This window comes from Centruroides vittatus, unplaced genomic scaffold, assembly GCF_030686945.1.
Source record: "Centruroides vittatus isolate TY-2023 unplaced genomic scaffold, ASM3068694v2 contig_538, whole genome shotgun sequence".
Classification (NCBI taxonomy): Eukaryota; Metazoa; Arthropoda; class Arachnida; order Scorpiones; family Buthidae; genus Centruroides; species Centruroides vittatus.
The window spans coordinates 771,863-798,549 of NW_027122316.1; the positions used below are offsets into that span (position 1 = coordinate 771,863).

Consider the following 26,687-nt stretch of genomic DNA (forward strand, 5'->3'; position numbering starts at 1 on the left):
ACAATATAGTATTGATTTATTTATAAAGTTTAAAAATATTTGATTGGAAACACTAAACACAGTACACAAAATTTCCAAATTTATGTAAATATATCGAAAGATCACCGGATTTTCATAAAATATTTAATACATTATTTTTACAATCCTCATACCCTTATATAAGAAAATAATAATAACAATGCAGAATTCTTTGTCGTTATTAAAAAGAAATTAAATATTGATTTATTTTATTTAATACAGAAAGGAGGATGCTGTACGCACTGGAATTCCCAGAAAAGAAGCATTTAGAGCATTTAGTGAAGATAGACATTCCTCCATTAAATGAACTGACAATGTCTTTCTTCGTAAAATTTCCAAAATCTGGGATTGTAAAGGACCGAGGAACAATTTTTTCACTGAGATTCGAAGATACAGATTCTATATCTAAAGGATTTGATTTAAGTGGCTTTCCATCCGTGAATTTGGTTGCATTTCAAAGGACTTTTCTTGTTTCTCATGCAACGAGGTATTCCTTTTAATGTAATCTATTTATATATAATAGTAGAAACACAATGGCCACATTGTTAGACGACAACACATATTTTGATCATACACGTACAATACATAATTGAAACTTTAATACGCACTTGTGTATTCAATATGTAAATGGTTTAATAAGTATTACGATTCGATGTAACGTTGCGCTCGTGTTATTGAGTAACAAGAAATGGTCCATTTTATGCACCTTTCTGGTCCTTTACCCAATCTTTATACAGACATTACAGTGAGTTCATAATATGACCAATAGGTGGTGAGACGTTTATCGATTTTGGCCGATTGTCCAACTTCTCGATTTATAGTCAGTGCTTATTGTAGGACATTTCGAACGAGAAAGTTCTTAGTGGTTTGCTAGTCACAGCATATATGGCTAGTCAGAACCAGCCGTATATGTTAGTTACGTGTTTTCATTCTGTAGTTACCACAGAGAATTAACCAGATTGAAATGAAATTTGAGACTGTTTTAATTAAATTTCTATAAGTAAATTAATTTGCATAATGATTATGAATGTATTTTTGTAGTGATTTTTGGCACTCTTTCGTTCTGATGTGGGATGGGATGATCGATAAAATATACGTTTATTGGGACGGAGATGAAGTAGCGAAAGACAAAACATTCCGATCGAAACAAATTACTATGTTAAACAGCACTTTGGTTCTCGGTCAAAATGACATAAATGAAATAGATTCAGAACAATTCGTTGGAGTAATATCACAGGTAAGATTATTATAAGCATTATTGTTATATATCAATACAGTAGAGAACCGAAAATCGGAATCAATTGGAGACTCGGGTTGTTCAGATTAGTGATTTGTTCCGATTACCGATTATGTACGAATATATTAACCTGTCCGCTGTTCAAATTTTTCTCCGTTGCGTGTCGCTTCGTGTTGAATTTTCGTCGATTTTAAGCCTAACGAAAATTTTTATAATAATAATCGAGGCTATCGTATCGTTAAAAATTATTTCTGCATTTTGTACGAACAAAATAAATATATTGAAAAATATAAAAACATGAAAATTATACTTTAGAACATTACTACTCAGACACCTTATACTTCTGAGAAATTATTCATTTAATTATGCAAACGTTTTCCACCTGTTCCACAGGTCATCTTCAAGCAATTTCTTAGTTCTGGAATGTTATCTCGTGCAAGTTCGAATATATATGCGCACGATATTTCAAATTTAAAAAAAAAAACCTACAGAAATCACCACTATAAAAATTACAGAAATCACCAATCACCAAAATACTTCCATTTCTCAAAGGAACAAGTGTAACAGGCCCAAGTGTACCGAGACTCTTCGGATTCGCTGAAACGCATAAAGATAAAAAGCAGATTAGACCAGTGGTCGAAAAAGCACAAGGGACCAACTTACAAACTAGAAAAGAACCTGCATAGTTATTTGTCCGAGCACATTGAGAATAACCAATATGTCACAAAGAACCCGTTGAACGTGGTTAACGAGCTCCAAAACATATCTTTAGTAGAAGAAGAAATTGCTTCGGTTATGGATTTCGAAAATCTGTATCCATCAATTAAACTGGATGCATGTTTTCAAGCTTTGGTGGACACCCTCAGCACGTTAGACCCAAGGGTAACAGCCTACCCCGAAGACATGAAACTACTTGCTGACCTAATATGTTACCATTCAGTTTTCGTTTTCGATGGCAAGATTTATAAGCAAAAGAAAGGTGTGCCCATGGGCAGCCCAATGTCTGGGCTACTTTGTGAATTGGTGATACGTAAGTTGGAGCAAACAACTATTAGAACATTTAAAGATGATATCGTTTTATACAAACGATACGTCGACGACATACTAATTGTATGGAAGAAAGACGAAAAGATACAACATTTTTTGAATGCGATGAATTCGAATAACCATGGCCTGATGCTAAAACTGGAACAGCTCAGCACAACAGAGGTACATTTTTTGGATATCAGTGTTACATTTAAAGAAGGTTCCTTATCTACGAAAGTATATATCAAACCCACGCATGACCCACTATACATTCCCTCCGCATCAAACGATCCGCCCACTTACAAACTATCGGCGTTTAGGGCCATTATTAGAAGAGCATTTGCCTATTGCTCCAACGTGTATGACAGAATACAAGAGTTGAATAGAATTAGAACCATTGCAACAACCCTAGGATTTAAAAAGTCAATAGTCGAAAACCTAATAAAATCTTACATAACACCTAATAAAAAGAAACCGAAAGGGAATTCAAATGGGGAAATAACTAAATTCACGTACAGAGAAGGATTGTCCACGATAATGAAGGAAATAGCCAAATGTAAGAATGCAAAGCTGATTTATAAGCGCGCACCCACCATCTACAGTGCCCTCAGGAACGACAAAGATAGCACAAAAGCGGATGAATGCTCTGGGGTCTATAAAATACCATACGAAAATGATCAATTGGACCTGAATAAAGAGTACATAGGAGTCACTAACAGAGGCTTAAACAAAAGACTAAAAGAACATATGTATGACATCAGTAAAGGGCACTGCACTACCACCTTATCAAGAATGGCACACATATATACATTTATTACTGTTTTTAACCGAAAAAATGTTATAATTACGCAATAAGTAGTCATCATTTACTTATAATAGCTAAACAATTCATATAAATTACTTCACTGTAATGGGTTTAATTTTTATTGGGCTGCAATTTGAAAAAAATGGTAGATTAAATTCCCACTGTCATTCGTCTGTTTGTTCGTCGGCTGTCTATTTGTCTGTATAAAATATTGAATACATATATAGATATATACATGACACTTCATCGTTATGTTTGAGGTGTTTTATATATGTGTGATGGCGTTGTTTATGAATTTAGGATAGTGCATCATGATTATTGATGGGTGTAAATCATTTCACATAAGTGATTTTTGGATATTCTAGGTGAATATATGGGACACGATACTTCCAGTAGAATTTGTATCGAAACAGACATGTGGACTAAAGGGCAACGTACTTTCGTGGGATGCCGTTCAGTCTAATATTAACGGGGAGGTAGTTATAGAACAGTATGTGGATCTATGTAAAGGTGAGTGAAATTACGTTTCTGTGAAATCATAAAATGTTTCTGTAGTTTTTATCAAATGTTATTTTAACAGGAACACAATGCGATGAAACCGAATGTTATTGTTACAAACAAAATTTGAAGGAATGTAAGTGTTGATTTTTTTCAAAATTTGGTTAATGTAATCCTTGGTGCCAAGATGGCGGCTCGTCTCTGATTCCAGAAAGAAAACGTTCGAACCTAACCTAACCTATTCTAATAATTTGGTTGCTAATAATTATGGTAATTTATTAGAATAGGTTAGGTTAAGTTAGAACGTGCGTCCCACTATTTCCTTACTGGAATCAGAGACGAGCCGCCATCTTGGCACCAAGGGTTACATTAACCCAAAATTTAAATGTGTTTTTGCCATTTAGTTCGAGACGTTTTGATGTAGACAACGATAAGAATTATTTTTTCGGTATTAGCTTATGTATTAAACATTGTTCAATGTTTTAGAATATTGTTTTACTTTAATAACTGAGGGAACATAAATTTATAGAAATTATTCAAACCCGCAGAAGCATTATGCTTCTTTAGAGGTGTTTATTATGAGGATGAAAGTAGCAATAGGTTCCTTATTTTGTTTACGTCGATAGAGAATTTGTATACAGAGATATCATTATAACGGTGTAGATATATTATCCATTACCTAATTGTATATTGTTGAACGGCTTACAGAGTTAAATTTGCATAGTCAACCGTATAAACAAGCAGAAAATTTGTATTTCCTTAGCATAAGGTTGCCGTGAGAACAAATCAAAGAGTAACACTTTGAGTGGAAAAAGGCTGGTTTATTGATAGAATAAGATAGTTAAAAAACGAAATGTTGTAAAATCAATATCATATTCTATCAATAAACCGGCCATTTTCCATTCAAAGTGTTCCTCTTTGATTCGTTCTCAACGGCAAACTGGTACTAAGGAAATACATATAACCGTGCATCTTTACCCGTAACCCCAGCGCAATAGCGATTTTACTCGAGAAAAATTTAGTTGACAATACGGGACACATTTTTATTTATATGAGAGCGCTTGCACTGTCTACTTTTTAATCACAGCAAATAAAAGAATACAGCATGATCTATCTTTCAGGCAGAAACTGTTTCTTTTCAAAATAGACGAAGTGAAATTTAATTGGTCATAACGCACTAATGATTGTTTAGTTGCAGACACATCTATAGGCTGGAAACAGTGCCATTTGTTAGTTTTCGCTTAACTGTTTTGAATATAAAGCAGTATAATTAAATGCCATGTTTATGACAATCTAGATTATGATAAACTTTATTATAATGATGAGAGCAATAGACTGAAATTATAATAACGTCACTGTAAATAATCTTATAGAAAATGAAACATACCAAACCTATACAGTGCATACTATACAGAAGCTGTATTTATTTTAAATTTGATGCTGATTTTATTGCTAAATTAATCGTGAAGTTTATGTACCCTTTCAGATGAGACATGTTTAAAGCATTTGGATTTGTGTACTTCGTCTTTATGTTTAAACGGAAGATGTGCAAATACGAAAATGTGCGAATGTCACGAAGGTTTCTATGGAAAGTTTTGCCAATACTGTAATGAATTATTTATAGAAAATACACAGAGTATTGCATAATCTAATGAAACGTTGTATGTTCTCTTTTTAGATGAAGACAAATGCTTAATAAATAACGGAGGATGCAGTCATTCCTGCGAAAGTTCATTTGGGAACGTGACTTGTACGTGTCCACCGAAGATGAGGTTATTAAGTGATGAAAAAACGTGCGCAGGTACAGTACATTTTACTGACAATTTTATCTCATTTATACGAATTACTTCTAATTACATTAATTAAATTCCATGCAGAAACGGAAAGATGCGTGAGAGGAAATAGGATTTATATGGTAAATAAGGTTTTTAAGTTAAATAATCAACACGAAATCGTCTTAAATATTTATTTATTAAATTAGAATGGAGATACATGGAAAGAAGGATGCCAAACGTGTATATGCTATTTCACAGTTCTTCGATGTTACAAGATATCTTGTCCTAAAGTAAAATGTCGTGGAGTAAGTGTCTTTAAGAATGATTTTAAAATTTCCGTGATAATTTGTTTAAAAAATTTGACCTATCTTCAAGAGTGAATTAATGATACAAGAACCTGACACATGTTGTTCCAAGTGTATCTCAAGTAATTATCACTATTATCGTATCTACTAAGTGATGCCATTCTAAACGTTTTTTCACCAAGTTCTATTATTAACTAAGGATATGATTAATAAATTTATATTCTTAACAGAATAATTCTCTAAATTTACAGCCATTAGCAGTAACCTTAGCAATATGTTTTTCAATTAGCTTAAGTTTTTCAAAGAAATTCTATAGGTTTATATCAATTATCTCAGCAACTGTAATTGGTGGAAACTGATTGAGTTGCATCACTATAGTTAATTTTATTTTGTATTTGTTTTATAACGGGAATAACTTGCCATTTTAGATTTACGCTACTGTGTTATGACGAATAATAGATTTCAAACATTCGATTTGTCAACATTTACTCACAAAGGAATGTGCCAGTATGCGATTCTACACGATTGCTTTGAAGGACAATTCAGCATCAGATACGAAAAGTCGGGAAGTAACACCACACACAACGATTTCATCATCATCGCTAATTGTGCAAAGTTGAGGATCACCGCAGAGGGCACGTGTATCGTCGACGACGAAACAATAGAACTTCCATACGTCATAAATGCTAACATACGAATCACCAGAGATAATTTAGATAATTCATTAAGAATTTCGACTAAATCGTACGTCACCTTCATTTGGTACTCATCTACAAGGGTTAATATATTAGTAAACGAAACACGGAAAGGGAAAGTTTGTGGATTGTGTGGGAATTTCAACGATGACCAAGAGGATGATCGCGCAACTCTACCTTCAAAATTGATCTGGGTAACGATAATTTTAGATTTATTTAAAGATTTGTAGTAATAACGTGCAAGATGTAAAAACACTGAAACTATTTCAGCCATCTACTTACAATAAGGAGAATTGTGGAAAAGTGGACGATCGAACAGAAACGTCCACGGGACAGGGAGAAGATTACACTCAGGGGACAGATTATTATGACTACGTGACAAAGAAGCCAGGGAAAAATATGGACGAAGTAGTCGATACGCTCATGAAACCACTTAAAATTATAGTTTTCTGCGTAACAGTTGCAGGATTTTTATTTGTAATTTTATTATTCCTATTTCTATTATACAAAGAGAAACAACATGTCGATTTTGTAGAATGAAGAAATATAAACAAAATTAATATTTAAGTTTACTAAATATATTTTTATTGTTTTATTGTGATTGTAAAATGTTAGCTCGATGTGATATATATTATGCAGATTACGTTGTTTTCTCGTAACTACGCGTGTGAAACAATATCACATATTACTAGACCAACATTTCTCAAACAATCGGATTCAAATTATAATACCCTCAGCAGAAATATTTGTAAGCAATTTCAATAGAAAACCAATTGAAACTCACTATATGGAGCGATATTTACCGGAAATATATAAGGTTCTTAAGCACAAACAATGCAAATGTTAGTGATAAAATGTAGAATACATTCACTCGATGGTGTAGCTTACGTACTACGTTAAGGATTCTGGTAGCACGTTTAATTTTTATCTTGATTTATATGTCAAGGATGAGCACCCATTTAAATGGCAAACCAAACGAATGTGATGATGATGCGTGTGGAAGGTTCAAATTTTCTAGGTTTCAACGATTTGTAGCTGGCTGGGTCAATACGAAAACTTCAGTTCTGCCGCAATATCTCTTTGAATAGACAAGATTAAATGTAGGGAGACTACATTGATATTCAGTGGATGGAGATAATTCTTGATTAGGTTTATTTTGGAAATGATCGTTGTTCAGCCTAAATGGCTCAGGTTTCATACGAAAATACTTATATAATAAGACAGTTTTTTAATATATTACGAAATATTCAGGCTGTTCATTGAAGTTTTTCAACAATTAAATTAACATGACCTAAAACTCTTCAAACTTTGACTACGGCTCTGAACTTAAACTAGTTAAGTAACGCTACATCAGCGTGTAGTCGGAACGAAGATGCTCGCACCTTTATTTTCTAGATTATGAGGAAAAAAGAAACAAAGAATCATTCGTTCTCAACAATATATATGATTTCTATTGGATCATTTAAATGTACAAATATAATCTCAGAATAAGCCATTAATTAATTGCTATGCGAACGTCTCATGAAATTCTGTCTTTCACTATAGGCCTTGGACTTACAGATTGACTCGTTGCGATCTTTATTGCAACTCTTTAAAAATACTGAGTCAGTTATTTTTTTCACTCGACTCAATGTAACATAGGTAAGACCGATAGCTGTTTCTTTTTTCCCTATATCTATTTTGATTTTTGAGAGTTAATCCCTGTGATTTATGTATAGTCATCGAGTATGCTAAGGTAAGGGGAAACTATCTACGAGATGGCAATATACTGCCATCGTTCGAAGTGCGCGTTATGGGGATTATTAGAAACAGATTATCATAGATGAAAGGTCCTTGATAGATATAAAATTCCACTAAAATAAACAGAGGAAGAGCTGGAGGGCGAGCATTAGGAACATATATAATGTAGCGTATAGTTCCTAGTGAACCATTGATGAGACCTCCTTGCACCCATAAGTTGACTCTCAGAATGATTCTGGTATTAACTGAGAGATTCAAAAACTTGGAGGGACCGAGAGACCAAGAGCTTGAGTTATCTTTGGACGAAGGCGGGGCAATATCTGGAGTGTTTTCAGATGATATATAACAGGCATGAGCAAGCGCGGCTCTTTTTGAGTTACATGCGGCTCTTGCTGAAAGTGCTATCCTTTCCGGCCTTACCATACTATCCACCACGATAGTACAGAACTGCGGCTCCCATACATTTTACAAAACCTACATTCCGGCTCCCACTGAACTCTTGCTTGCCCACACCTGCTATATAAGCAAAAGGGCATCCAGTTGACTGCAAGTAGTCTTTATTGCTTTGTTTAACTTGCTCGTTTGTTGGATATAGCTCTACTGCCGTTTGGAACTGATCAAGTTCATCTCTGGATAAATAGGCTCGATTTCTTGTCGTCAGAATGTTCAGATCTGTATCAGAGAAATCACCCGAAGCTAGATGTTGTAAGACATCAGTGAAGGAACTATCTGCGCTATTTTGTCTATGAGAATTACTAAGTTCAATGAACTTCTCAAAAGAATTAAATGCGAATCTACATTGTTAGAACATTACATCGTAAAAAAACACTCGAGTAGAGAGGAGTATCTTTAATAGGAGGAAGCTGACGAAAATCACCAAACAAATAGATAAAGAATCCATCAAAAGGCTCATCTTTCTCGGGGTTTATCTCTCTCAATCTTCTCTCGATCATGTTAAGCATTCTTGCACCAATCATTGACATTTCATCGATGATGATGAATTTGAGCGACTTCATCTCAATTTGGAATCTCTGCGCAGCTTCTCCATTTAGAAATCGAAATTTCGTACTAACGATAGGAAGACGAAGGAGAGAATGGATCGTAAAGCCATCAATATTGATCGCTGCTGCTCCACGTTTTAAAAAGAAGACTTAAGTTTAAACTTATTATTCTATAAAGATTCTTTATACTTGTTGTGTGTCCAGTTAGCGACAACATTTACCTTTCAAAATTGCCGTTTTAATGCTTGTCATATTTTCCGACCACCAATGGCGCTTCTACACTTGCGTGCAGGAAGCGACTAACACTTGTGTGAGATCTGGAAACCTCCCTTGAACGAAAGTTTTAATAAATTATATCCGAATAATTACCCCTTTCTTATATCCGGATATAATCCGAATATAATACGAATTATAATAAAATTGTTCCCTATATCGAATCGAAAATTTTCCTATTATAAACATCCTGCCTAAAAACGGTCCTGGAAGAGAAAATATGCGTCCCCGGCCGTATAACTGTCAACTATCCATTGTTTTTACGCTGAGTACAGATCATCTTGCAACTTAAGTTTATAGTTAGCGCCCGAATTCGCCGTATTGTTTCCAATCCCGGGTACACCTATGGCCTAAGCACATGCACGTGACCAAATTCCCCAGCAAAAAGCTATATAAGATGCTTCCTTCCCCCTCTCTGGGGAGTCAATCATCGATTTAGATCGAGTCGCGATCTCGTCCATTTTTGTCCTTTGTGCCTAAGGGAACATTTTACGTTGTGCCTCAAGAGTTACCGATCCTCCCCTTTAAAGGAATTATCGATCCTTGTGACCGACAGATATTAGAAATACTGATTGTCTAAGAGGTATGGAACCCATTTATGTGAACTCTCTCTCTCCTTTCGCGTGATAGGGATATATAGCTTATTTTATATGTCACCCCTTTTATGTCAGATTTTTGTAACGTATATTTTGTTTTCCATTAAATCGTTGTTATCTTGTTAAATGGTGTCTTGTTTGCTCGAATATTCGCTTATCGCCTTACCACGACTCCACCTTCCCCCCTACACTCGACCGGATGAAACGTAGTCCCGTCCCTACGGGATCCCTACCGGCAAATAAGCCATCCCTGACACGTGGGCAAGTCACTCCGACTTATTGCCGAAATGAAACAGAGGTCTGACCTCGTCGTCCCTCCTCGGTACCCACACTTGACTTCGTGCATTCCTTGTCAACAAAATAACTCTAGAATGAGTTGTCCGATCTTGATGAAATTTTCCACTACGACTCATCATCACGCAAGGATGAATTGATTAAAATTTCAACTCTCAAAAATAATCCATACCGAAGAAAAACATTTATATCCAGTTCTACAAAAACAGATCATTTTTAAAAGTTGAAATTTTAACCAGTTCATCCTTGAGTGATGATGAGTCGACGTAGTAAATTTCATCAAGATCGGACAAATCATTCTAGAGTTATTCTGCGGACAAGGAATGCACGTAGTCAAGTATTAGTCGTCACTACGTTCCGACAATAAATAGCGACAGAAAGGTTATCTCTAGTTGGCACTTCAATGTTACTTCTTCATGTAATGGTCTCTAGTCAGTGGAAGATTTTGCCAATCATCTGGGCTTAATTTTAATTCTATAAATAACTAAACACTTGTTCAACGCTATCGAAAAATGATTTACTGTTTTGCAAATTATTAAAAACACACGGGCGCCAAAAATTGCTTAATCTCACAAATTAAAATTTGCAAGAATTGAAAACTCACTTATTAATGCTTCTATTATTATTTAATATAACAATTAACATAATTTTCTATTGTTTATTTTTATTAATTGTAGTATTACTAGTGTCTATTTACATCCCAAGCCACGAATACAATGAATTTTAGTTTTTTCCGTAATCTACTACTTGTACTGTATTTAGCACAGTTGCTGATATACCAGAGATTTGTTTTGCATGCATTAGAGCCTTATGATAAAGATAAAGCGGACTTACTGGAAGAAAAAGCAGCTATAAATGATGAATTTCAACGCAAATTCATAGAAAGAATAGTTTATAGTAATATCACTAGGATTGTCGCCGTGTTTACTGCCACATCTCTATACTTTACTATTGAATATATAGGAAATGGTAAATGTAGTTTCTTGACGAATTCGAATTCTCTGATGCCCATGCTGAAAAGCATAGACAATATCGAAAATATGGCGAAGTTATGGAAGTTATGCGTGAAAGTTGATAAAGAGTAAGTTGTTTTTTTATCGTGCGAAATAGGAAGTTACTAGTGAATTATTGCATCTCATTTACAGAACATAATATTAATTTCTTGCGCAATTCATTTATCTAATAATAAATTATATCGAAATCTTTAGAACATCAAATGCCAATTATTTTAATGGAACATTTAAAGAATGGAATAAAAATAGTTTCTATCCTGGCAGAAAGTATGAATCGTCTAAAAAGTTTTATCAAGCAAAGCATCGTAAGTAGGCCTATAAATGATTAATTTGTAGATCACTAGAAGAAAATGACTAAGAATTAAGCCTACATTATGTTTTAGTCTGTAAAAAGAACCAGTGTGAAAATGGCGGAACGTGTCGCGATACTTCGAAAGGTTATGAATGCCTATGCAGACCCGAATTTAGCGGACACGACTGCTCTGTATGGAGATTCGCAAGGCCAGTAGACGATTGTCCTCTCAAATGCTGGAACAAAGGACACTGTGTTTCAGAAAATGGAACTTTCAGATGCGTTTGTAAACGTGGATTTTCGGGAAAATTTTGCGAAATATATTACAAATGCAAAAAATGTATAGATATATCTACACAATTGTTTCAACATTCGTAATGTTAGATTGTAATATACGAACTATTGCTTTATTAGATAAGTGCTTAAATGGGGGAACATGTTATACAAGATTACGAATTCCAGAATGTCGGTGCATAGAAGGATTTCGAGGCAAATTCTGTGAAGAAAACATAGACGATTGTGAATCGCACCAATGCCAAAATGGCGGAACCTGTATTGATAGAATACAGGTATTTTTTCTTGTTTTTTTGAGGAAACTAATGGAATATCACATTTGAACTATCATGTTTTTAAATAGTTGTTAATAATTAGAACAATTTATTTCTAGAAATATTCGTGTTGTTGTCCTCCTGGATATACCGGGCGTTATTGTGAGAAGAAATTAACGTGTTTCCGAAATGATTGTAAAAATGGAGGAACGTGCATTGTTGTTGGAAGAAGCGAAAAATGTGTTTGCTTGAAGGGATTTGAAGGAACACGTTGCGAAATAAATAATCAGTGCCGTAAGAATCCATGCTTAAATAAAGGAATTTGTGTTCCTTCTTTTCCTCGCTACCAATGCAAGTGTCAGCCGGAATTTACTGGAAGAAAGTGCGCTAAATGTGAGCCATATTTTTTGACATTATTTGAGATTAAGAAATAATTATTACAATACGATATTGATGTTTATAAAGATGTACTTTATAAAAATTCAATCTTAAAATTAACATAAAGTATTTGATTAGCAACACTAAATGTAACAGTAAACGAAATTGCAAAATTTATGTAAAGCTGTTAAATGTTAGTTGGATGACCGAGTGAATAAAATGGCTGAGAGCTCTAGAGGATCGAGATCGAATTAGGCTGTGCTTAAATGGGGAACATGTTATACAAAATTACGTATTGCTGAATGTCAGTGCATAAGAGGATTTCGAGGTGAATTTCGAAGACCTTTCGAGAAACTGAAGGAATCTATCGAACTCTGTCCCTTACCGTTAAGCTGACTCATTGTGTTCCTGGCTTAAACTATAATAGGCTCAGTTTTCTTTGTGTCTCCAGGTTAAAAGTTAAAAATATATTAAAAAAATATCTTTAGCCAATTTAATAGTTTATTAAATGTAAATTTAGTTTAATAAAACAATTAATAATATAATTTATAATAATGTAATATTTAGTTCTGAAGAGTATGGCAACTTTAGAATTTCGAGCAAAACTCAGAAAATCTATTTAAAAACTACAAAATAATAAAAATCATTCTGGTATTATCTGTATATAAAAATGAGGATTTTTGTTTGTTTGTTGGCTATACACTCGTAGGCCGTTCAACCAATTGCTACGAAAATCAGCTGTTGTGTTTCAATACTTCTAACTTGGATAATGTTATTTCAATTGGATTTCCATAAATCAATTAATCTCTATCTATATGTGATTTGCTGATTTACACGTAGCGTCATCTATTACAACAAATTAATAAAACTAAATATAACTTTTACAAAAAAAGATATAATTTTAAAAAATATATATTGTATTCACTTAATTACTGCGACAATGATATACCGCGAAATAGACGCGTTATATAATTACTACGACAGGTAACACAGTACTTGCCTGCTTGCAATCGAAAGAGTTACGCTGTGAAAAGTATAAATACAGGTACTCCTCACTTTACGACCGAGTTCCGTTCTGACGACTATGTCGTTAAGCGAGGAGCTTGCGCCGGGAATATAAGATCGTTGTAAAATTATACAAATTAGGCAACAAACTTCAAATTTATTCATAAAAAGACTATTATAGTACGCCTAGTGCGCGTGTCACCATTTCGCCACTGACCGACACTCAAGCCGAAAAAGGGGATTCCCCGAATTGCAGGTCGAAACTCGATTGGTCGTAAGTGCGAGTGGTCGTTAAGCAGATTGGTCGTAAAGTGAGGAGTACCTGTATTTAATTTTGCACATTAATAACTTCGATTTTTTTCATTTCTGGAGAATTCTTTCTTAATTTTAATAAGTGCCTTCCGGTAGACCTTAAAACCACCAAACTTTGGTAGTTTGGTAGTGGGTTTGTGCATGACAAACGGACTGGCTACGTGCAGTTTTCTTCTCGTTAGTAACACTTAAATACAGTCTAGTTTTCCATAAAAATCTTCGTCGGAGGCATCTTCGTGGGCTGATCGCTCACATGTCGTAACCAAATAAACCAGCGATTATTTATTATGATATCGTCACAATGCCAGGCTGCGACTTTTCGTCAAAATGTTCTCAATTCTTTCAGCGGTGGTCTTGCCCTGTACGTCATACTTTTCCTGTTAGTGTGAGAGCAGAGTCGTGTCGGTCATCCATCTAACTCCGTTCGGGGGGAATTTTAAGTCACTTGATTTCAGACCGTAAGTTTATATATAGTTAATCCGGGCCTCATGTCCTAAGCTGTACACATCAAGTCTCGACTGTCAACTGTCTAACTCCATTCTGGAAATTAAGGAAAAGCAGACTAACGGACACACAAGCCGACCACAGAATTTGTCTGCAAATTTTTCAAATTGCGGTCCAATAATTTTTCTATAAACCCGACATTTGCGAGAACATACTCCTTATATACTTTATACAATCTGTTACAAAATTTTAAATACCTTATTGGCTCATTATCATATAAAAGAATTATTCTAGCATTTTTACAAGATTTTATTTATTTATTTAAACAAGTCATATTAAATGTTTCGAACGTTAACGTTAGCAGCTTCACATGTGGAGCTATCACAGCCTCTCTAACCGGATCACTATTGAAATATCGATAGTAGACAGGTATTAATTAGTAGTCGTTGACCATCCATCTCTATCAAGAGGGAGTCAACGAGTTCTTTTGGTGGAATTACCTCGAAATCCTTCCGCAACAACTACCAGATTACAGCTTGATATTGGGCTTTAAAGGGTACAGTTTCTTAGAGTTAACATTTGGAAAAAATATATCATCATAAAGTTTTAAGACATCGCATTTTCAATTGCTGTCTACTCGACCATTGAAAGTGTTCCATTTTGTAGCATTCGAGTATCGAGGCAAACGTAATAATAATAGGGTAAATTAAGCAAACCCTTGATATGCTTTTTGTTTTAATGTATGTTATATATAAAGAAATTATTATTTAATTTAAATACTTATAATTACAGTAAGGAGGATGATGTACGCGCTGAAATTCCAACCAAAATCGAATCATTCAGTGAAGATAAAAGACATTCCTCCAGTGAGTGAAATGACAATGTCTTTGTTCGTTAAATTCCCAGATTCTGGCATTTCGAAGAACCGAAGAATAATTTTCTCAATGAAATTCGAAGACAAATATTCTTATATATCTGAAGGATTTACTTTGATTGGCTTTCCATCCGTCAGTTTGACTGCATTCAAAAGGACTTTTGTTATAACTCATGCGAAGAGGTATCTCTTTTAATATACTGTGTTTACATATAAAAGCATGTACGCAACGCCTAGGATGTTAGAACACGATACTTATTTCAATCATATACATATGATAAATTATTAAAACCCACATATCAATTTATATATTCAGTATGTAATTTGGCTTAGTGAGTATTATGATCGATTTAACATTGTGCTCGTACTATTAATACAATAGTAAGATCAGATGAATTATAAGCATTTTTGAGGCAGCGGCGTCACTAAAGGCGGATCAACGTGGGTATGTGCCGAAATGAACCCGTAGAATTTTTTGTAATTAATGTTGAATGGGGTGCCAGGTAGCCGACTGGTCGAGGTGGCAGCCTACCGCTCTGGGGGCTCGGGATCGAATCCGTACGGGTCGAAAAAGCCCGTCCGAATATGTCGGGACTGTTCCTCACCAGCCCATTGTGGGTCTAACCGAACTCACAATGAGCTTACTAAAAGAGGCTCTCTATGTACCCACAGAATGAGTTTAAAAAAGGGCGGTAACAGCTATGAGGTTTGCTTCGGACGCAAAAAGTGTTTGTCACGATTCTGCTCTGAGGTCCCCTACTTAATTTCTATAGAGGCATTAAGACGAGTCCACACTATGCCGATTGGCAATGCGGAATCGCCGTGGCGCACTCAAGTTTTAATCTTGAAGGAAGCCGAGCTGAACGGGTAAAAGAAATTTTTAATGCGAATTCAGTGAAATTCCAATCTTATATGCCTCATAATTAAATTCATTAATAATATAGAAGACACGATGCAATATAAATAAAATAAAATGAATTTTAATTATGAAAAGGTTTTTTCCTTTTTTAGTACAATGGTTTCAGGGTGTCTCGGTCTTTTCTGGCGCGCCATGGGTCTGTACTTAATATGACACGATTCTGACGATCGTTCCATTTTACTTGCTTGGTCAATGAAGTAGTCGTTCTTCGTGAATTGATTTAAATCGCAGTTGTCCAGTGTTATGGGACTTCAGACTCGTTGGACATAAAGATAGAATTAAGCTTCGTTATGCAATATCAAGTCCTTCATTACATCCCTTTCACTGTATCTCTTTCAAATCCGAAGACTTGGGAGCGTACCTAAAATTATTTTTCCGACGTTTAAGTCATTAAATTGTACTTAAAATTACTAAGAAACCGGCAGAGTCTAGTTGAACGTCTTCTTGACATACATTTTCGTGAATACGTGGCATTTTGATGTATGGAACGAAGGCACAGTGTGGGTTTATATTGATAATTTTAAACTCCTATCCAGACGAGGCTCCTGGTTTAGATGGTTGTATTGAGATGTTAATGTAGACCACATGAGAAAGATGCAATTTGCAAACAGATCTCGTTTTTAATGCTCTATACCAGTGATTCTCAAACTTTTTCGATTCACCGCCTCCTTTGTTCCATAAAGTTATACCCAACGCCCCCGTGTGAGAAAGGATTGGAAATATTCTTAGGAAAAGTTTTCTATGAATCTCACACTTTGTGCCCTTACCGTACATTGTTCTCGACATCTGGAAACCATTAAATGCAATGTTTTCTCTTATCCGTTTGACAGAGGAAAGGGAACTTTTACCTTTGATCACCGTTCAGTACCCTGCCTCCAGCGCCCCCTAGATTTACTCACCGCCCACAAGGGGGCGTTATCGCCCACTTTGAGAAACGCTGCACTATACTATAGAGCAGGGAAGGGGAACCTCTTTGTGTTCGCGTGCCATATTGTAAACATACTTAGCTTTAAAGATGTTAATGCGTACCAAAGTTTCAGACTTCGAATAACGATATTTAAAGAAACTAGCTGACCCGGCCACACGTTGTTGTGGCTCAAAATGTATCTATTATAAATGTATAACACTTCCTCCGTGGGGGGAATTTCAAAAAATCTCTTCTTAGTGTACATTCTCTTGACGTACCCTATTAAAACGCAATCAAAAACGCACATAAAATAGTATAATAAAAGCCGAGTTCTTCACGATAAGCCTTAATCCCGTCCATCTCCCCCCACTGGGGGGAATTTCGACATGTATATTATATAAAAACACGTGCGTATTCGAATGCAACGTTGTGTCAAAATTTCAAAGGAATCGGTAGGAACAAACGAACGTTATATTTTATTTATATAGATAGAAGATAGAAAATGATCTGCTTCAGTCCATTCTCACAGAAAAGCATAATGCCTCACAGAAAAGCAAACTTAGGTCGTCGGAAGTTAGCGCCATCTGTTGGACATAAAAGCCTTAATCCATATATAAATATATTTTTGAAAAGGGGGAAATGGTGTAGGGGTACGAAAAATAAATAGTAGCCGATTCTCAGACCTACTGAATATGCATATAAAATTTGGTGAAAATCGGTAGAGCCGTTTCGGAGGAGTAAGGTAACTAACATTGTGACACGAGAATTTTATATATAAGATTAAACGAATACGCTTTAATTAGAATAACTGTAACAAAGCTGATTGAAAAAAAGATGATCAAATGATAAACCGAAAGAATGATTGAAAAGGACAGAAATCGTATGATATATTTCGTGCCAGATGATTTCTTCTTACGTGCCACTTTGGGCACGCGTGCCATAGGTTTGCCACCCCTGCTATTATCGTATTAAGATTAAATTGGAGATTGTTTTATAAACTTAATTTCCGTAATTAATTAATTTACACAAATACTGATGTTAACATTTTTTGTAGTGATTTTTGGCACTTTTTCGTCCTGATGTGGGATGGGACGATCGGTAAAATATACGTTTATTGGGATGGAATCGAAGTGGCAAAAGTCAAAACATTTCAATCGAAAGGAATAACAAAGTTAAACAGCACTTTGGCTCTCGGTGAAGATCTAATTAGTAGAGAAGAGTCAGAACCATTCGTTGGAGCAATATCGCAGGTAATATTATTAACATTATATTGTTTAAATAAACGAAAAATTTATAATGATATAAATGTATTGAGATTTGAAGTATCAATAGATTTCACTTTCCGAAGAGAATTTTTTCATAATGTGTAATTAAGTAATTTAATTCAAACCTAACATATAACTGTTTTCTTGGTGTGAAGATTTTAGCAGTGGTTCAACAATAACCAGTTGTAGTGTTAGGCGGCCGGATGGCCGAGCGGTCGAGGTGGCAGCCTCCCGCTCTGGGGGACCCGGGATCGAATCCGAACGGGTCGAGAAATTCCCAGGAATTTTTCGGGGGGTGGTCCGTTCGGATATGTCGGGCCCGTCCCTCACCACCCGGTCGCCCCATTGTGGGCCTGGCCGAACCCATAATGGGCCTACTAAAAGAGGCCCTCTTAGTGCCCACAGGGCGGAAAGAGTTAAAAAAAACCAGTTGTAGTGTTAATCCCAAAATCAAGAAATGATCGGACATTGACCGTTTCCCGATTTGTCCGATTTCGGGCGTTGGCCGTAACAGATATAAAGCATCAAGTTCTAATATAAACAATAGAAACATTTTATTGAAGAAATGAATTTTTTGAAATGTTCGATAAGTAAAATATCACTTTCGAATAATGGAGAGAAAATGATATTTCCCAGGTTATTTATGAAAGTTATCAATCAGAATATCCTCTTTCGTGTGCGATTACTTTGAAAAATTTATCATCGACTCGCTCAACTTTTGAAGAAAACCCCGAGAAATTTCATGCTATTTCTTAACACAGACCCGACAACTGCTATTATTATCATTATATCGCTTTCCATTTGAGTAGACTGATATGACCAGACGTCTCCAGACATTCTCTAATAGTAAAAATCGATAATGTGACTGGCCAATCCCCGTTGGCCAGAAACCATTTTTAGATAATGTTGGCAGTACGGATGGGAGCGTCGTCATGCTGGAATTGCCTAGACTTTCTCCAGAGGAAAGTACATGCCTTTCTAGCTGCTGTGTGTATTCTATATCGTTCTGCTTCCTTTCAGGGAAGGCAATATTTAACGAGGTTGAGTCCGAAGTTTTAAACGCGAAAACGTGTACGTCGGACGTTCTGCGCCGCTTTCCTGTAAGTCTGGAAGTTTGACAATAGTGTTTGGAAAGTCGGCATGGAATATCCACTCGACTTTCCAAACGCCATTGTCGAACTTCTAGGCTTACGGGAAAGCGGCGTCGAACGTCCGACGTACACGTTTTCGCGTTTAAAATCTCGGCCTCAACTTCGCTTTTGTGGCCTTGCAGCAGTCTTCTTACCTCCATATTCATCGCATAACTTCAAATAATATATGATCCTTGAATTAAGAATAGTGCACCATGATTATTGATGGGTGTAAATCATTTCACAAAAGTAATTTTTGGATTTTCTAGGTGAATATATGGGACACGATGCTTCCAAAAGAATTTGTATTGAAACAGAAATGTGGACTAATGGGCAATGTACTGTCGTGGGATGCCGTTCAGTCTAATATTCACGGGGACGTAGTTATAGAACAATACGTGGATCTATGTAAAAGTGAGTGAAATTACTATTGAAACTATAGACATTAAATAAACACCACAGAAATATTTTTACAATGTTATTTTAACAGGAAAACATTGCAATAAAACAGAATGTTATTGTTACAAACAAAATTTGACGGAATGTAAGTGATTTTTTTTTCAAAATTTAAATGTGTTTTTGAATCAGTTGTTTAGATACGTTTTAATGTAGACAATCAATGATAACATTTATTATTTCGGTATTAGCTTATTTATGAAACATTGCTCAATGTTTAATAGCTGATGGAAGATAACTTTGTGGAAATTATTGAAAGTCGTAAAAACATTATGCTTGTTTGGAAGTGTTTGTGATAGGGTGAGAATAACACGGTATCATTAGCGTGAATTCCGCGAAATTTAATTGTAAACAAATCCGATAGAAAAAAACGCTCCTTGTGAGAATCAGATCAGCGTGATTGTCAACATTTGACAATCACGTGACCCCCTTTCTCACAATGAGATAAAAGCGAGAACTACCGGAAGCTCAGGGCGACCGATCGAACCGGAAGTTATATTTGGTAACTGAGACGGACTAACAGACCCGATTGGAAGACAATCAGCGGCTACGACTCTCGCATACAGACGACGTTTGCCATATCGGCTCTTTGCTAAACTGAGAGGTATTTACGGGCTAGGAAACTTGTAAACGCTCTCTCCGATTTAGAAAGTAGAGACGCGGCGTAGATAGTAAATTAGTCGCTCTCTGTTGGGACAATGATGAGGCAATTCTTTAACTTAGAACTGAACTTTATTTTAATCTAAGACTACATATACACTCGTTGATACATCCATACAATTCGGCGCCAACAGAACAGGTTTCTTCCTGCTTCGTGCTTTCTTAGCAGTGTTGCCAGTCCACATACAGTTTACGACATCGATACTCGCTTTAGTTTCGTATTCCCCACACTTTCCTTTGTAAATAGTCAATAGAATAACCGCAGTTAGCCGTATAACCTGTATATTCCTTTAACTCTGTGTAGCGCCTCATGTATGTTATAGTTAGTCAATTAATAAACCTTTATTTTGTTATTTGTAAAACCTGTCTTCTGTTTATCCGGGGACACCTGCCGACTCGCTCACGACCTCCCCACTCACATTTTGCCCTCCTAAAGCAATCCGACGACTCCGAGGTCGGGTTTTAATAACCTGTGCCGATTAAAGTAATTACTAGGGTACCTTCCTGTAACCCCCGGCTTATCTCACATTAGTTTGTTTATGGGAGTAGAGAATTTATAGATAGAAATATTATGGTAATAGCGTAGACATAGCAGCTACTATATAATTGTACAGTTTCTTATGGAACCGCTTACACAGTGAAATTCGCACAGAAAAAAATTTCACTCGATAAGTACAGTACTTATTATAATCATCATTATGTCTAGTCTAACTTGTCTAACGTATTACAGATCTGATGATGATCTGTAATTTGTACTGGGAAGCTGCACGAGAGGATCCGCGGTCACGCACTTGAGAAAAACTTACAAGGTAACCTTGTTTTTCTCGAAGTTGCAAAGTTTATGAAAGCAACACAGTTTGTAAATGTGTTGGGTTCAAGTATTGAATGACAGCGGAAGTAATAAACACACGAATGGCGTCGTGTGTTTATTAAAATAAACCGAACAGTTTGTGAATGGGACACATGCCCCAAGGAAGCTCGTGGTACAGTACATCTACAATCGTACATTGGACCACGTGCTTTCCTTTTAACGATTTTATTCGAGCAGAATGTTCGTTGACAAAATGGTACTAGGTACATTTGGTACATTTATTCGAATACAATGGTTTTACAATGGTATTTACAATGGTACATTTATTCGAATGGCAGCGCTGGCACTTGATACTTTTTAATGATAGAGCGCGCTGCATTCTTTTAGTCTCTAGCTTTCGGGTGATAAAACCGTTCCTTTTTAAAAGAGAAGAAGAAATTCAATTGGACGGAGCACAGTGAATTAGTAGTTTCGATTCACCGATAAGTTGGCAACTAAATAATTACTAATGCATTAATGTTTGCATTTGACGTTAAAGCTTAAAAATTAACGGCAATGTTAACCGTTTTCTATTACTGGTTACCGTTTACAATTTACTTGTAAGCGTATTTCAAATCCCTAACTGTAATGACAAAGTGTAGTCAACTGCGTTGAATGTAACGAAGTATTAATTTTTGCTTAACTATATTAAATACCTAACGGCGTTATTGAATGCCACGCTTACGACAACGTGGATTATATTATATAAATGTTCGTAGAGACGACAGTCTGTGTCGTCGTATCGGCAGAAATCAGAGATAAAGATTATAATTTTCACCACAGCAATAATACAAAATGTTTCCGAATAAATCTTATAGAAACTGATAAACATTGAACGTGTACAGCACATACAAAAGACGTATCGATCGAAAATTTATTGCTAAATTAACTGTGAAATTTATGTGTTTTCAGACGAAACGTGTTTAAAACACTTGGATTTGTGTTCTTCGTTTTTATGTTTAAACGGAAGATGTGTAAATGAAAAAATGTGCGAATGTCGCGAAGGTTTCTATGGAAAGTTTTGCCAACACCGTAATGAATTAATGTTTAATAGAAAATACACAGAGTATTGCATGATCTAATGAAACATTGTGTGTTCTCTTTTTAGATAAAGACAAATGCTTAATAAATAATGGAGGATGCAGTCATTCCTGCAAAAGTTCATTAGGGAACGTGACTTGTACGTGTCCACCGAAGATGACGTTATTAAGTGATGAAAAAACGTGCACGGGTACAGTACATTTTACTGACAATTTTATCTCATTAATACGAATTAATTTTAACTGCATTTAATTAAATTCCATGCAGAAACAGAAAGATGCGTGATAGGAAATAGGATTTATATGGTAAATAAGGTTTTTAAGTAATTTAAGACGATTTCATGTTGATTATTTATTTATTTATGAAATTAGAATGGAGATACGTGGAGAGAAAATTGCCAAAAGTGTCGATGCCGTTTGACAGTTATTCGATGTTACAACATATTTTGTCCTACAGGACCATGTCGTAGAGTAAGTGTCTTGAAAACTGATTTTTAAAATTTCCGTGATAATTTGTTATAAAAAATTGATCTGTCTTCAAGAATGAATTAATGATACAAGATCCCGAGACATGTTGTTTGCTGTGTATTTCAAGTAATGATCGTTATTATTATATGTAATCAGTGATGCCATTCAAAAGAAGTTTTCACCAAGTTCTGTTAGTGACAGGAGATATAATAAATTTATAGTTTCTTTAAGCAGCATATAATTATCATCTTAGTTTGCATCAACTGATTTTATAACTGAAGTTTTCAGCAATATTTTATGTAATTAGCTTGAGTTTATTAGAAAATCGAATATTCTTTCGATGTATAGCAATTATCTTGGTTATCAGTATCTGCAAACTGGTGCAAACTGATTGAATGGCATCACTGTACTTATTTTTTACTTTATATTTATTTTATAACGGATAATGACACGCCATTTTAGAATCACGCCACTGCGGTATCGAGAATAACAGATTTCGAACATTCGATTTGTCAACATTTACTCACAAAGGAATGTGCCAGTATGCGCTTCTACACGATTGCTTTGAAGGAAAATTCAGCGTCAGATACGAAAAGTCGGGAAGTAACACCACACACAACGATTTCATCATCATCGCTAATTGTGCAAAGTTGAGGATCACCGCAGAGGGCACGTGTATCGTCGATGACGAAACAATAGAACTTCCATACGTCATAAATGCTAACATACGAATCACCAGAGATAGTTTCGATAATTCTTTAACAGTTTTGACTAAATTGTACGTCACCTTTGTTTGGTACTCATCTACAAAGGTCAAAATATTTATAAACCAAAAACGAAAAGGGAAAGTTTGTGGATTGTGTGGGAATTTCAACGATGATCAAGAGGATGATCGCGCGACTCTACCTTCAAAATTGATCTGGGTAACGATAATTTTAGATTTATTTAGAGATTTGTAGTAATAACGTGCAAGATGTAAAAGCACTGAAACTATTTCAGCCATCTACTTACAATAAGGAGAATTGTGGAAAAATCCTGACTGTGGCTAATCGAACAGAAATGCCCACGGGACAGGGAGAAGATTACACTCAGGGGACAGATTATTATGACTACGTAACAAAGAAGCCTGATAGTAATATCGACGAAATTATCGATAAGCTCATGAAACCATTGAAAATTGTAGTTTTCTGCTTAACAGTTGCGGGATATTTATTTGTAATTTTATTATTTCTATTTCTATTATATAAAGAGAAACGAAATGCCGATTTGGTAGAGTGAAAAAATTAAAACAAAATTAAAAATTAAGTTTACTAAGTGTATTTTTATTGTTTTTGTTTTTGTGTTTTTCTAGTTAGCTCTGTGAAAAACTGTACGTATTATGCAGATTATCTCGAGCAATGTAGTCCGTGTTAAAATGTTTTTAAAGTTATTCTTTCTTCTTGCGATATTTTATTTTTTGTAAACTTAGCAACGTGATGCACACGTACAAATTATGTTGTTTGCGCTCGATGTTTGTGCAACAAGTTGTACAGTGTGTGCAGAACTCCGGAGTTGACACGCGGGCCGTACATTAACTTCTGCTGTTATATGCTATACTGCTACGTGTAGCTCGTTCTTGTCATTATATCTGTTTCCATTTTTTAACTGTACCAACCGAATTCACATAGTGAAGACCCCGTTTTTACAAAAAGTTTACACAGAAACATTATAATAACACAACATCTCACAGTAAGTCTTTCCTGTATTAGAAAGAGGTTATTTCCCTAAATAAAGTTCTATTCCTACGATAATACAATGAATTATTATTGTTATACAATTTTCCTCTTTAAATTACACAAGCACTAGAGTGAGTTTTAACGACTTTACATACTCGAGTATAATGGCGACCCTTTCATAAGATGCGAGGTTTAATTATTCTACATTCCATTGACGTTTATAGAATTTGGATCCAAATTCTATAGACGTTTTATTTGATGGTATGGTGTTTTATTTGATATGATCTCTCCAGTCTGTCCACAACGCTTACATAGTTTGGATTTTCCGAATATCCGTTGCAATAAACGAGATTAGAGCGAGGAAACTCCGTCGAGACATAATTAATTGGAGATAATTCTCGATTAATTTTCGTTTGAAAATGATAGTTGTGTAGCTTACATAGCACACTTACTGCTACTGGTACGTACTATTAGAACATAGTTGTATAATAAGAGTCAGTACTTAATATTATCCAAAATATTAGGGTGTCCACTGAACGTATTTACTAATAAATTAGCATGAGCTAAAACTCTACACTTCGACTACAACACCATAACACGAATTGGGAACTTAAAATAAATAGCTAATTTCTAGTTGACACTTAAATGTTACTTCTACCCGAAACTTTCACTGTTATCATTCTATAAATGGAGATTTTACCAATGGTTTGGACTTACCTTTAATTCCATAAATAACTAACAACCTTTTCAACGCTATTGAAAAGTGATTTATCGTTTCTCAAATTATTAAAAAAAAAACACTGGCGCAAGAAAACTGCTAATTTAAATTTGCAAGAATTGAAAACTCATTTATTAATGTTTCTATTATTATTTAATATAACAATTAACATAATTTTCTATTGTTTATTTTTATTAATTGTAGTATTACTAGTGTCTATTTACATCCCAAGCCACGAATACAATGAATTTTAGTTTTTTCCGTAATTCACTACTTGTACTGTATTTAGCACACTTGCTGATATACCACAGATTTGTTTTGCATGCATTAGAGCCTTATGATAAAGATAAAGCAGGCTCACTAGAAGAAAAATCAGCTATAAATGATGAATTTCAACGCAAATTGATAGAAAGAACGGTTTATAGTAATATCACTAGGATTGTCGCCGTGTTTACTGCCACATCTCTATACTTTACTATTGAATATATAGGAAATGGTAAATGTAGTTTCTTGACGAATTCGAATTCTCTGATGCCAGTGCTGAAAAGTATAGACAATATCGAAAATATAGTGAAGTTATGGAAGTTATGCGTGAAAATTGATGATAAAGAGTAAGTTGTTTTTTTATCGTGCGAAATAGGAAGTTACTAGTGAATTATTGCATCTCATTTACAGGACATAATATTAATTTCTTGCGCTATTCATTTATCTAATAATAAATTATATCGAAATCTTTAGAACATCAAATGCCAATTATTTTAATGGAACATTTAGAGAATGGAATAAAAATAGTTTCTATCCTGGCAGAAAGTATGAATCGTCTAAAAAGTTTTATCAAGCAAAGCATCGTAAGTAGGCCTATAAATGATTCATTTGTAGATCGCTTGAAAAAAATTAATGATTAAGAATTAAGCCTACATTATGTTTTAGTCTGTAAAAAGAACCAGTGTGAAAATGGCGGAACGTGTCGCGATACTTCGAAAGGTTATGAATGCCTATGCAGACCCGAATTTAGCGGACACGACTGCTCTGTATGGAGATTCGCAAGGCCAGTAGACGATTGTCCTCTCAAATGCTGGAACGAAGGACACTGTGTTTCAGAAAATGGAGCTTTCAGATGCCTTTGTAGACTTGGATTTTCGGGAAAATTTTGCGAAATATATGACGCGTGCAGAAAATGTATGGATATATTTACACAATTGTTTCAACATTCGTGATGTTAGATGGTAATATATGAATTATTGCTTTATTAGCTAAGTGCTTAAATGGGGGAATATGTAATACAAGATTAAGTGTTGCTGAATGTATGTGCATAGCAGGATTTCGAGGCGAATTCTGTGAAGAAAACATAGACGATTGTGAATCGCACCAATGCCAAAATGGCGGAACCTGTATTGATAAAATACAGGTAATTTTATTATTTATTTATT

General features: G+C 35.1%; 1 protein-coding gene across 1 annotated transcript in view; it reads left to right on the forward strand.

The window, feature by feature from the left end:
• Positions 1-26,687, forward strand: part of LOC136978436 (uncharacterized) — a 37,347-nt gene that overhangs the window by 1,343 nt on the left and 9,317 nt on the right. Inside the window, exons 6-32 of the mRNA XM_067274134.1 lie at positions 241-505; positions 1,060-1,255; positions 3,452-3,596; positions 3,667-3,720; positions 5,071-5,190; positions 5,263-5,385; positions 5,462-5,499; positions 5,566-5,664; positions 5,735-5,786; positions 6,093-6,553; positions 6,630-6,836; positions 11,031-11,344; positions 11,424-11,581; positions 11,660-11,908; positions 11,983-12,137; positions 12,236-12,509; positions 15,048-15,312; positions 18,010-18,205; positions 19,620-19,764; positions 19,841-19,894; positions 22,229-22,348; positions 22,425-22,547; positions 23,287-23,602; positions 25,569-25,868; positions 25,996-26,105; positions 26,188-26,436; positions 26,511-26,665. Coding sequence (XP_067130235.1) covers positions 241-505; positions 1,060-1,255; positions 3,452-3,596; positions 3,667-3,720; positions 5,071-5,190; positions 5,263-5,385; positions 5,462-5,499; positions 5,566-5,664; positions 5,735-5,786; positions 6,093-6,553; positions 6,630-6,836; positions 11,031-11,344; positions 11,424-11,581; positions 11,660-11,908; positions 11,983-12,137; positions 12,236-12,509; positions 15,048-15,312; positions 18,010-18,205; positions 19,620-19,764; positions 19,841-19,894; positions 22,229-22,348; positions 22,425-22,547; positions 23,287-23,602; positions 25,569-25,868; positions 25,996-26,105; positions 26,188-26,436; positions 26,511-26,665 — 4,943 coding nt within the window. The remainder of the gene's footprint in view (positions 1-240; positions 506-1,059; positions 1,256-3,451; positions 3,597-3,666; positions 3,721-5,070; positions 5,191-5,262; positions 5,386-5,461; positions 5,500-5,565; positions 5,665-5,734; positions 5,787-6,092; positions 6,554-6,629; positions 6,837-11,030; positions 11,345-11,423; positions 11,582-11,659; positions 11,909-11,982; positions 12,138-12,235; positions 12,510-15,047; positions 15,313-18,009; positions 18,206-19,619; positions 19,765-19,840; positions 19,895-22,228; positions 22,349-22,424; positions 22,548-23,286; positions 23,603-25,568; positions 25,869-25,995; positions 26,106-26,187; positions 26,437-26,510; positions 26,666-26,687) is intronic.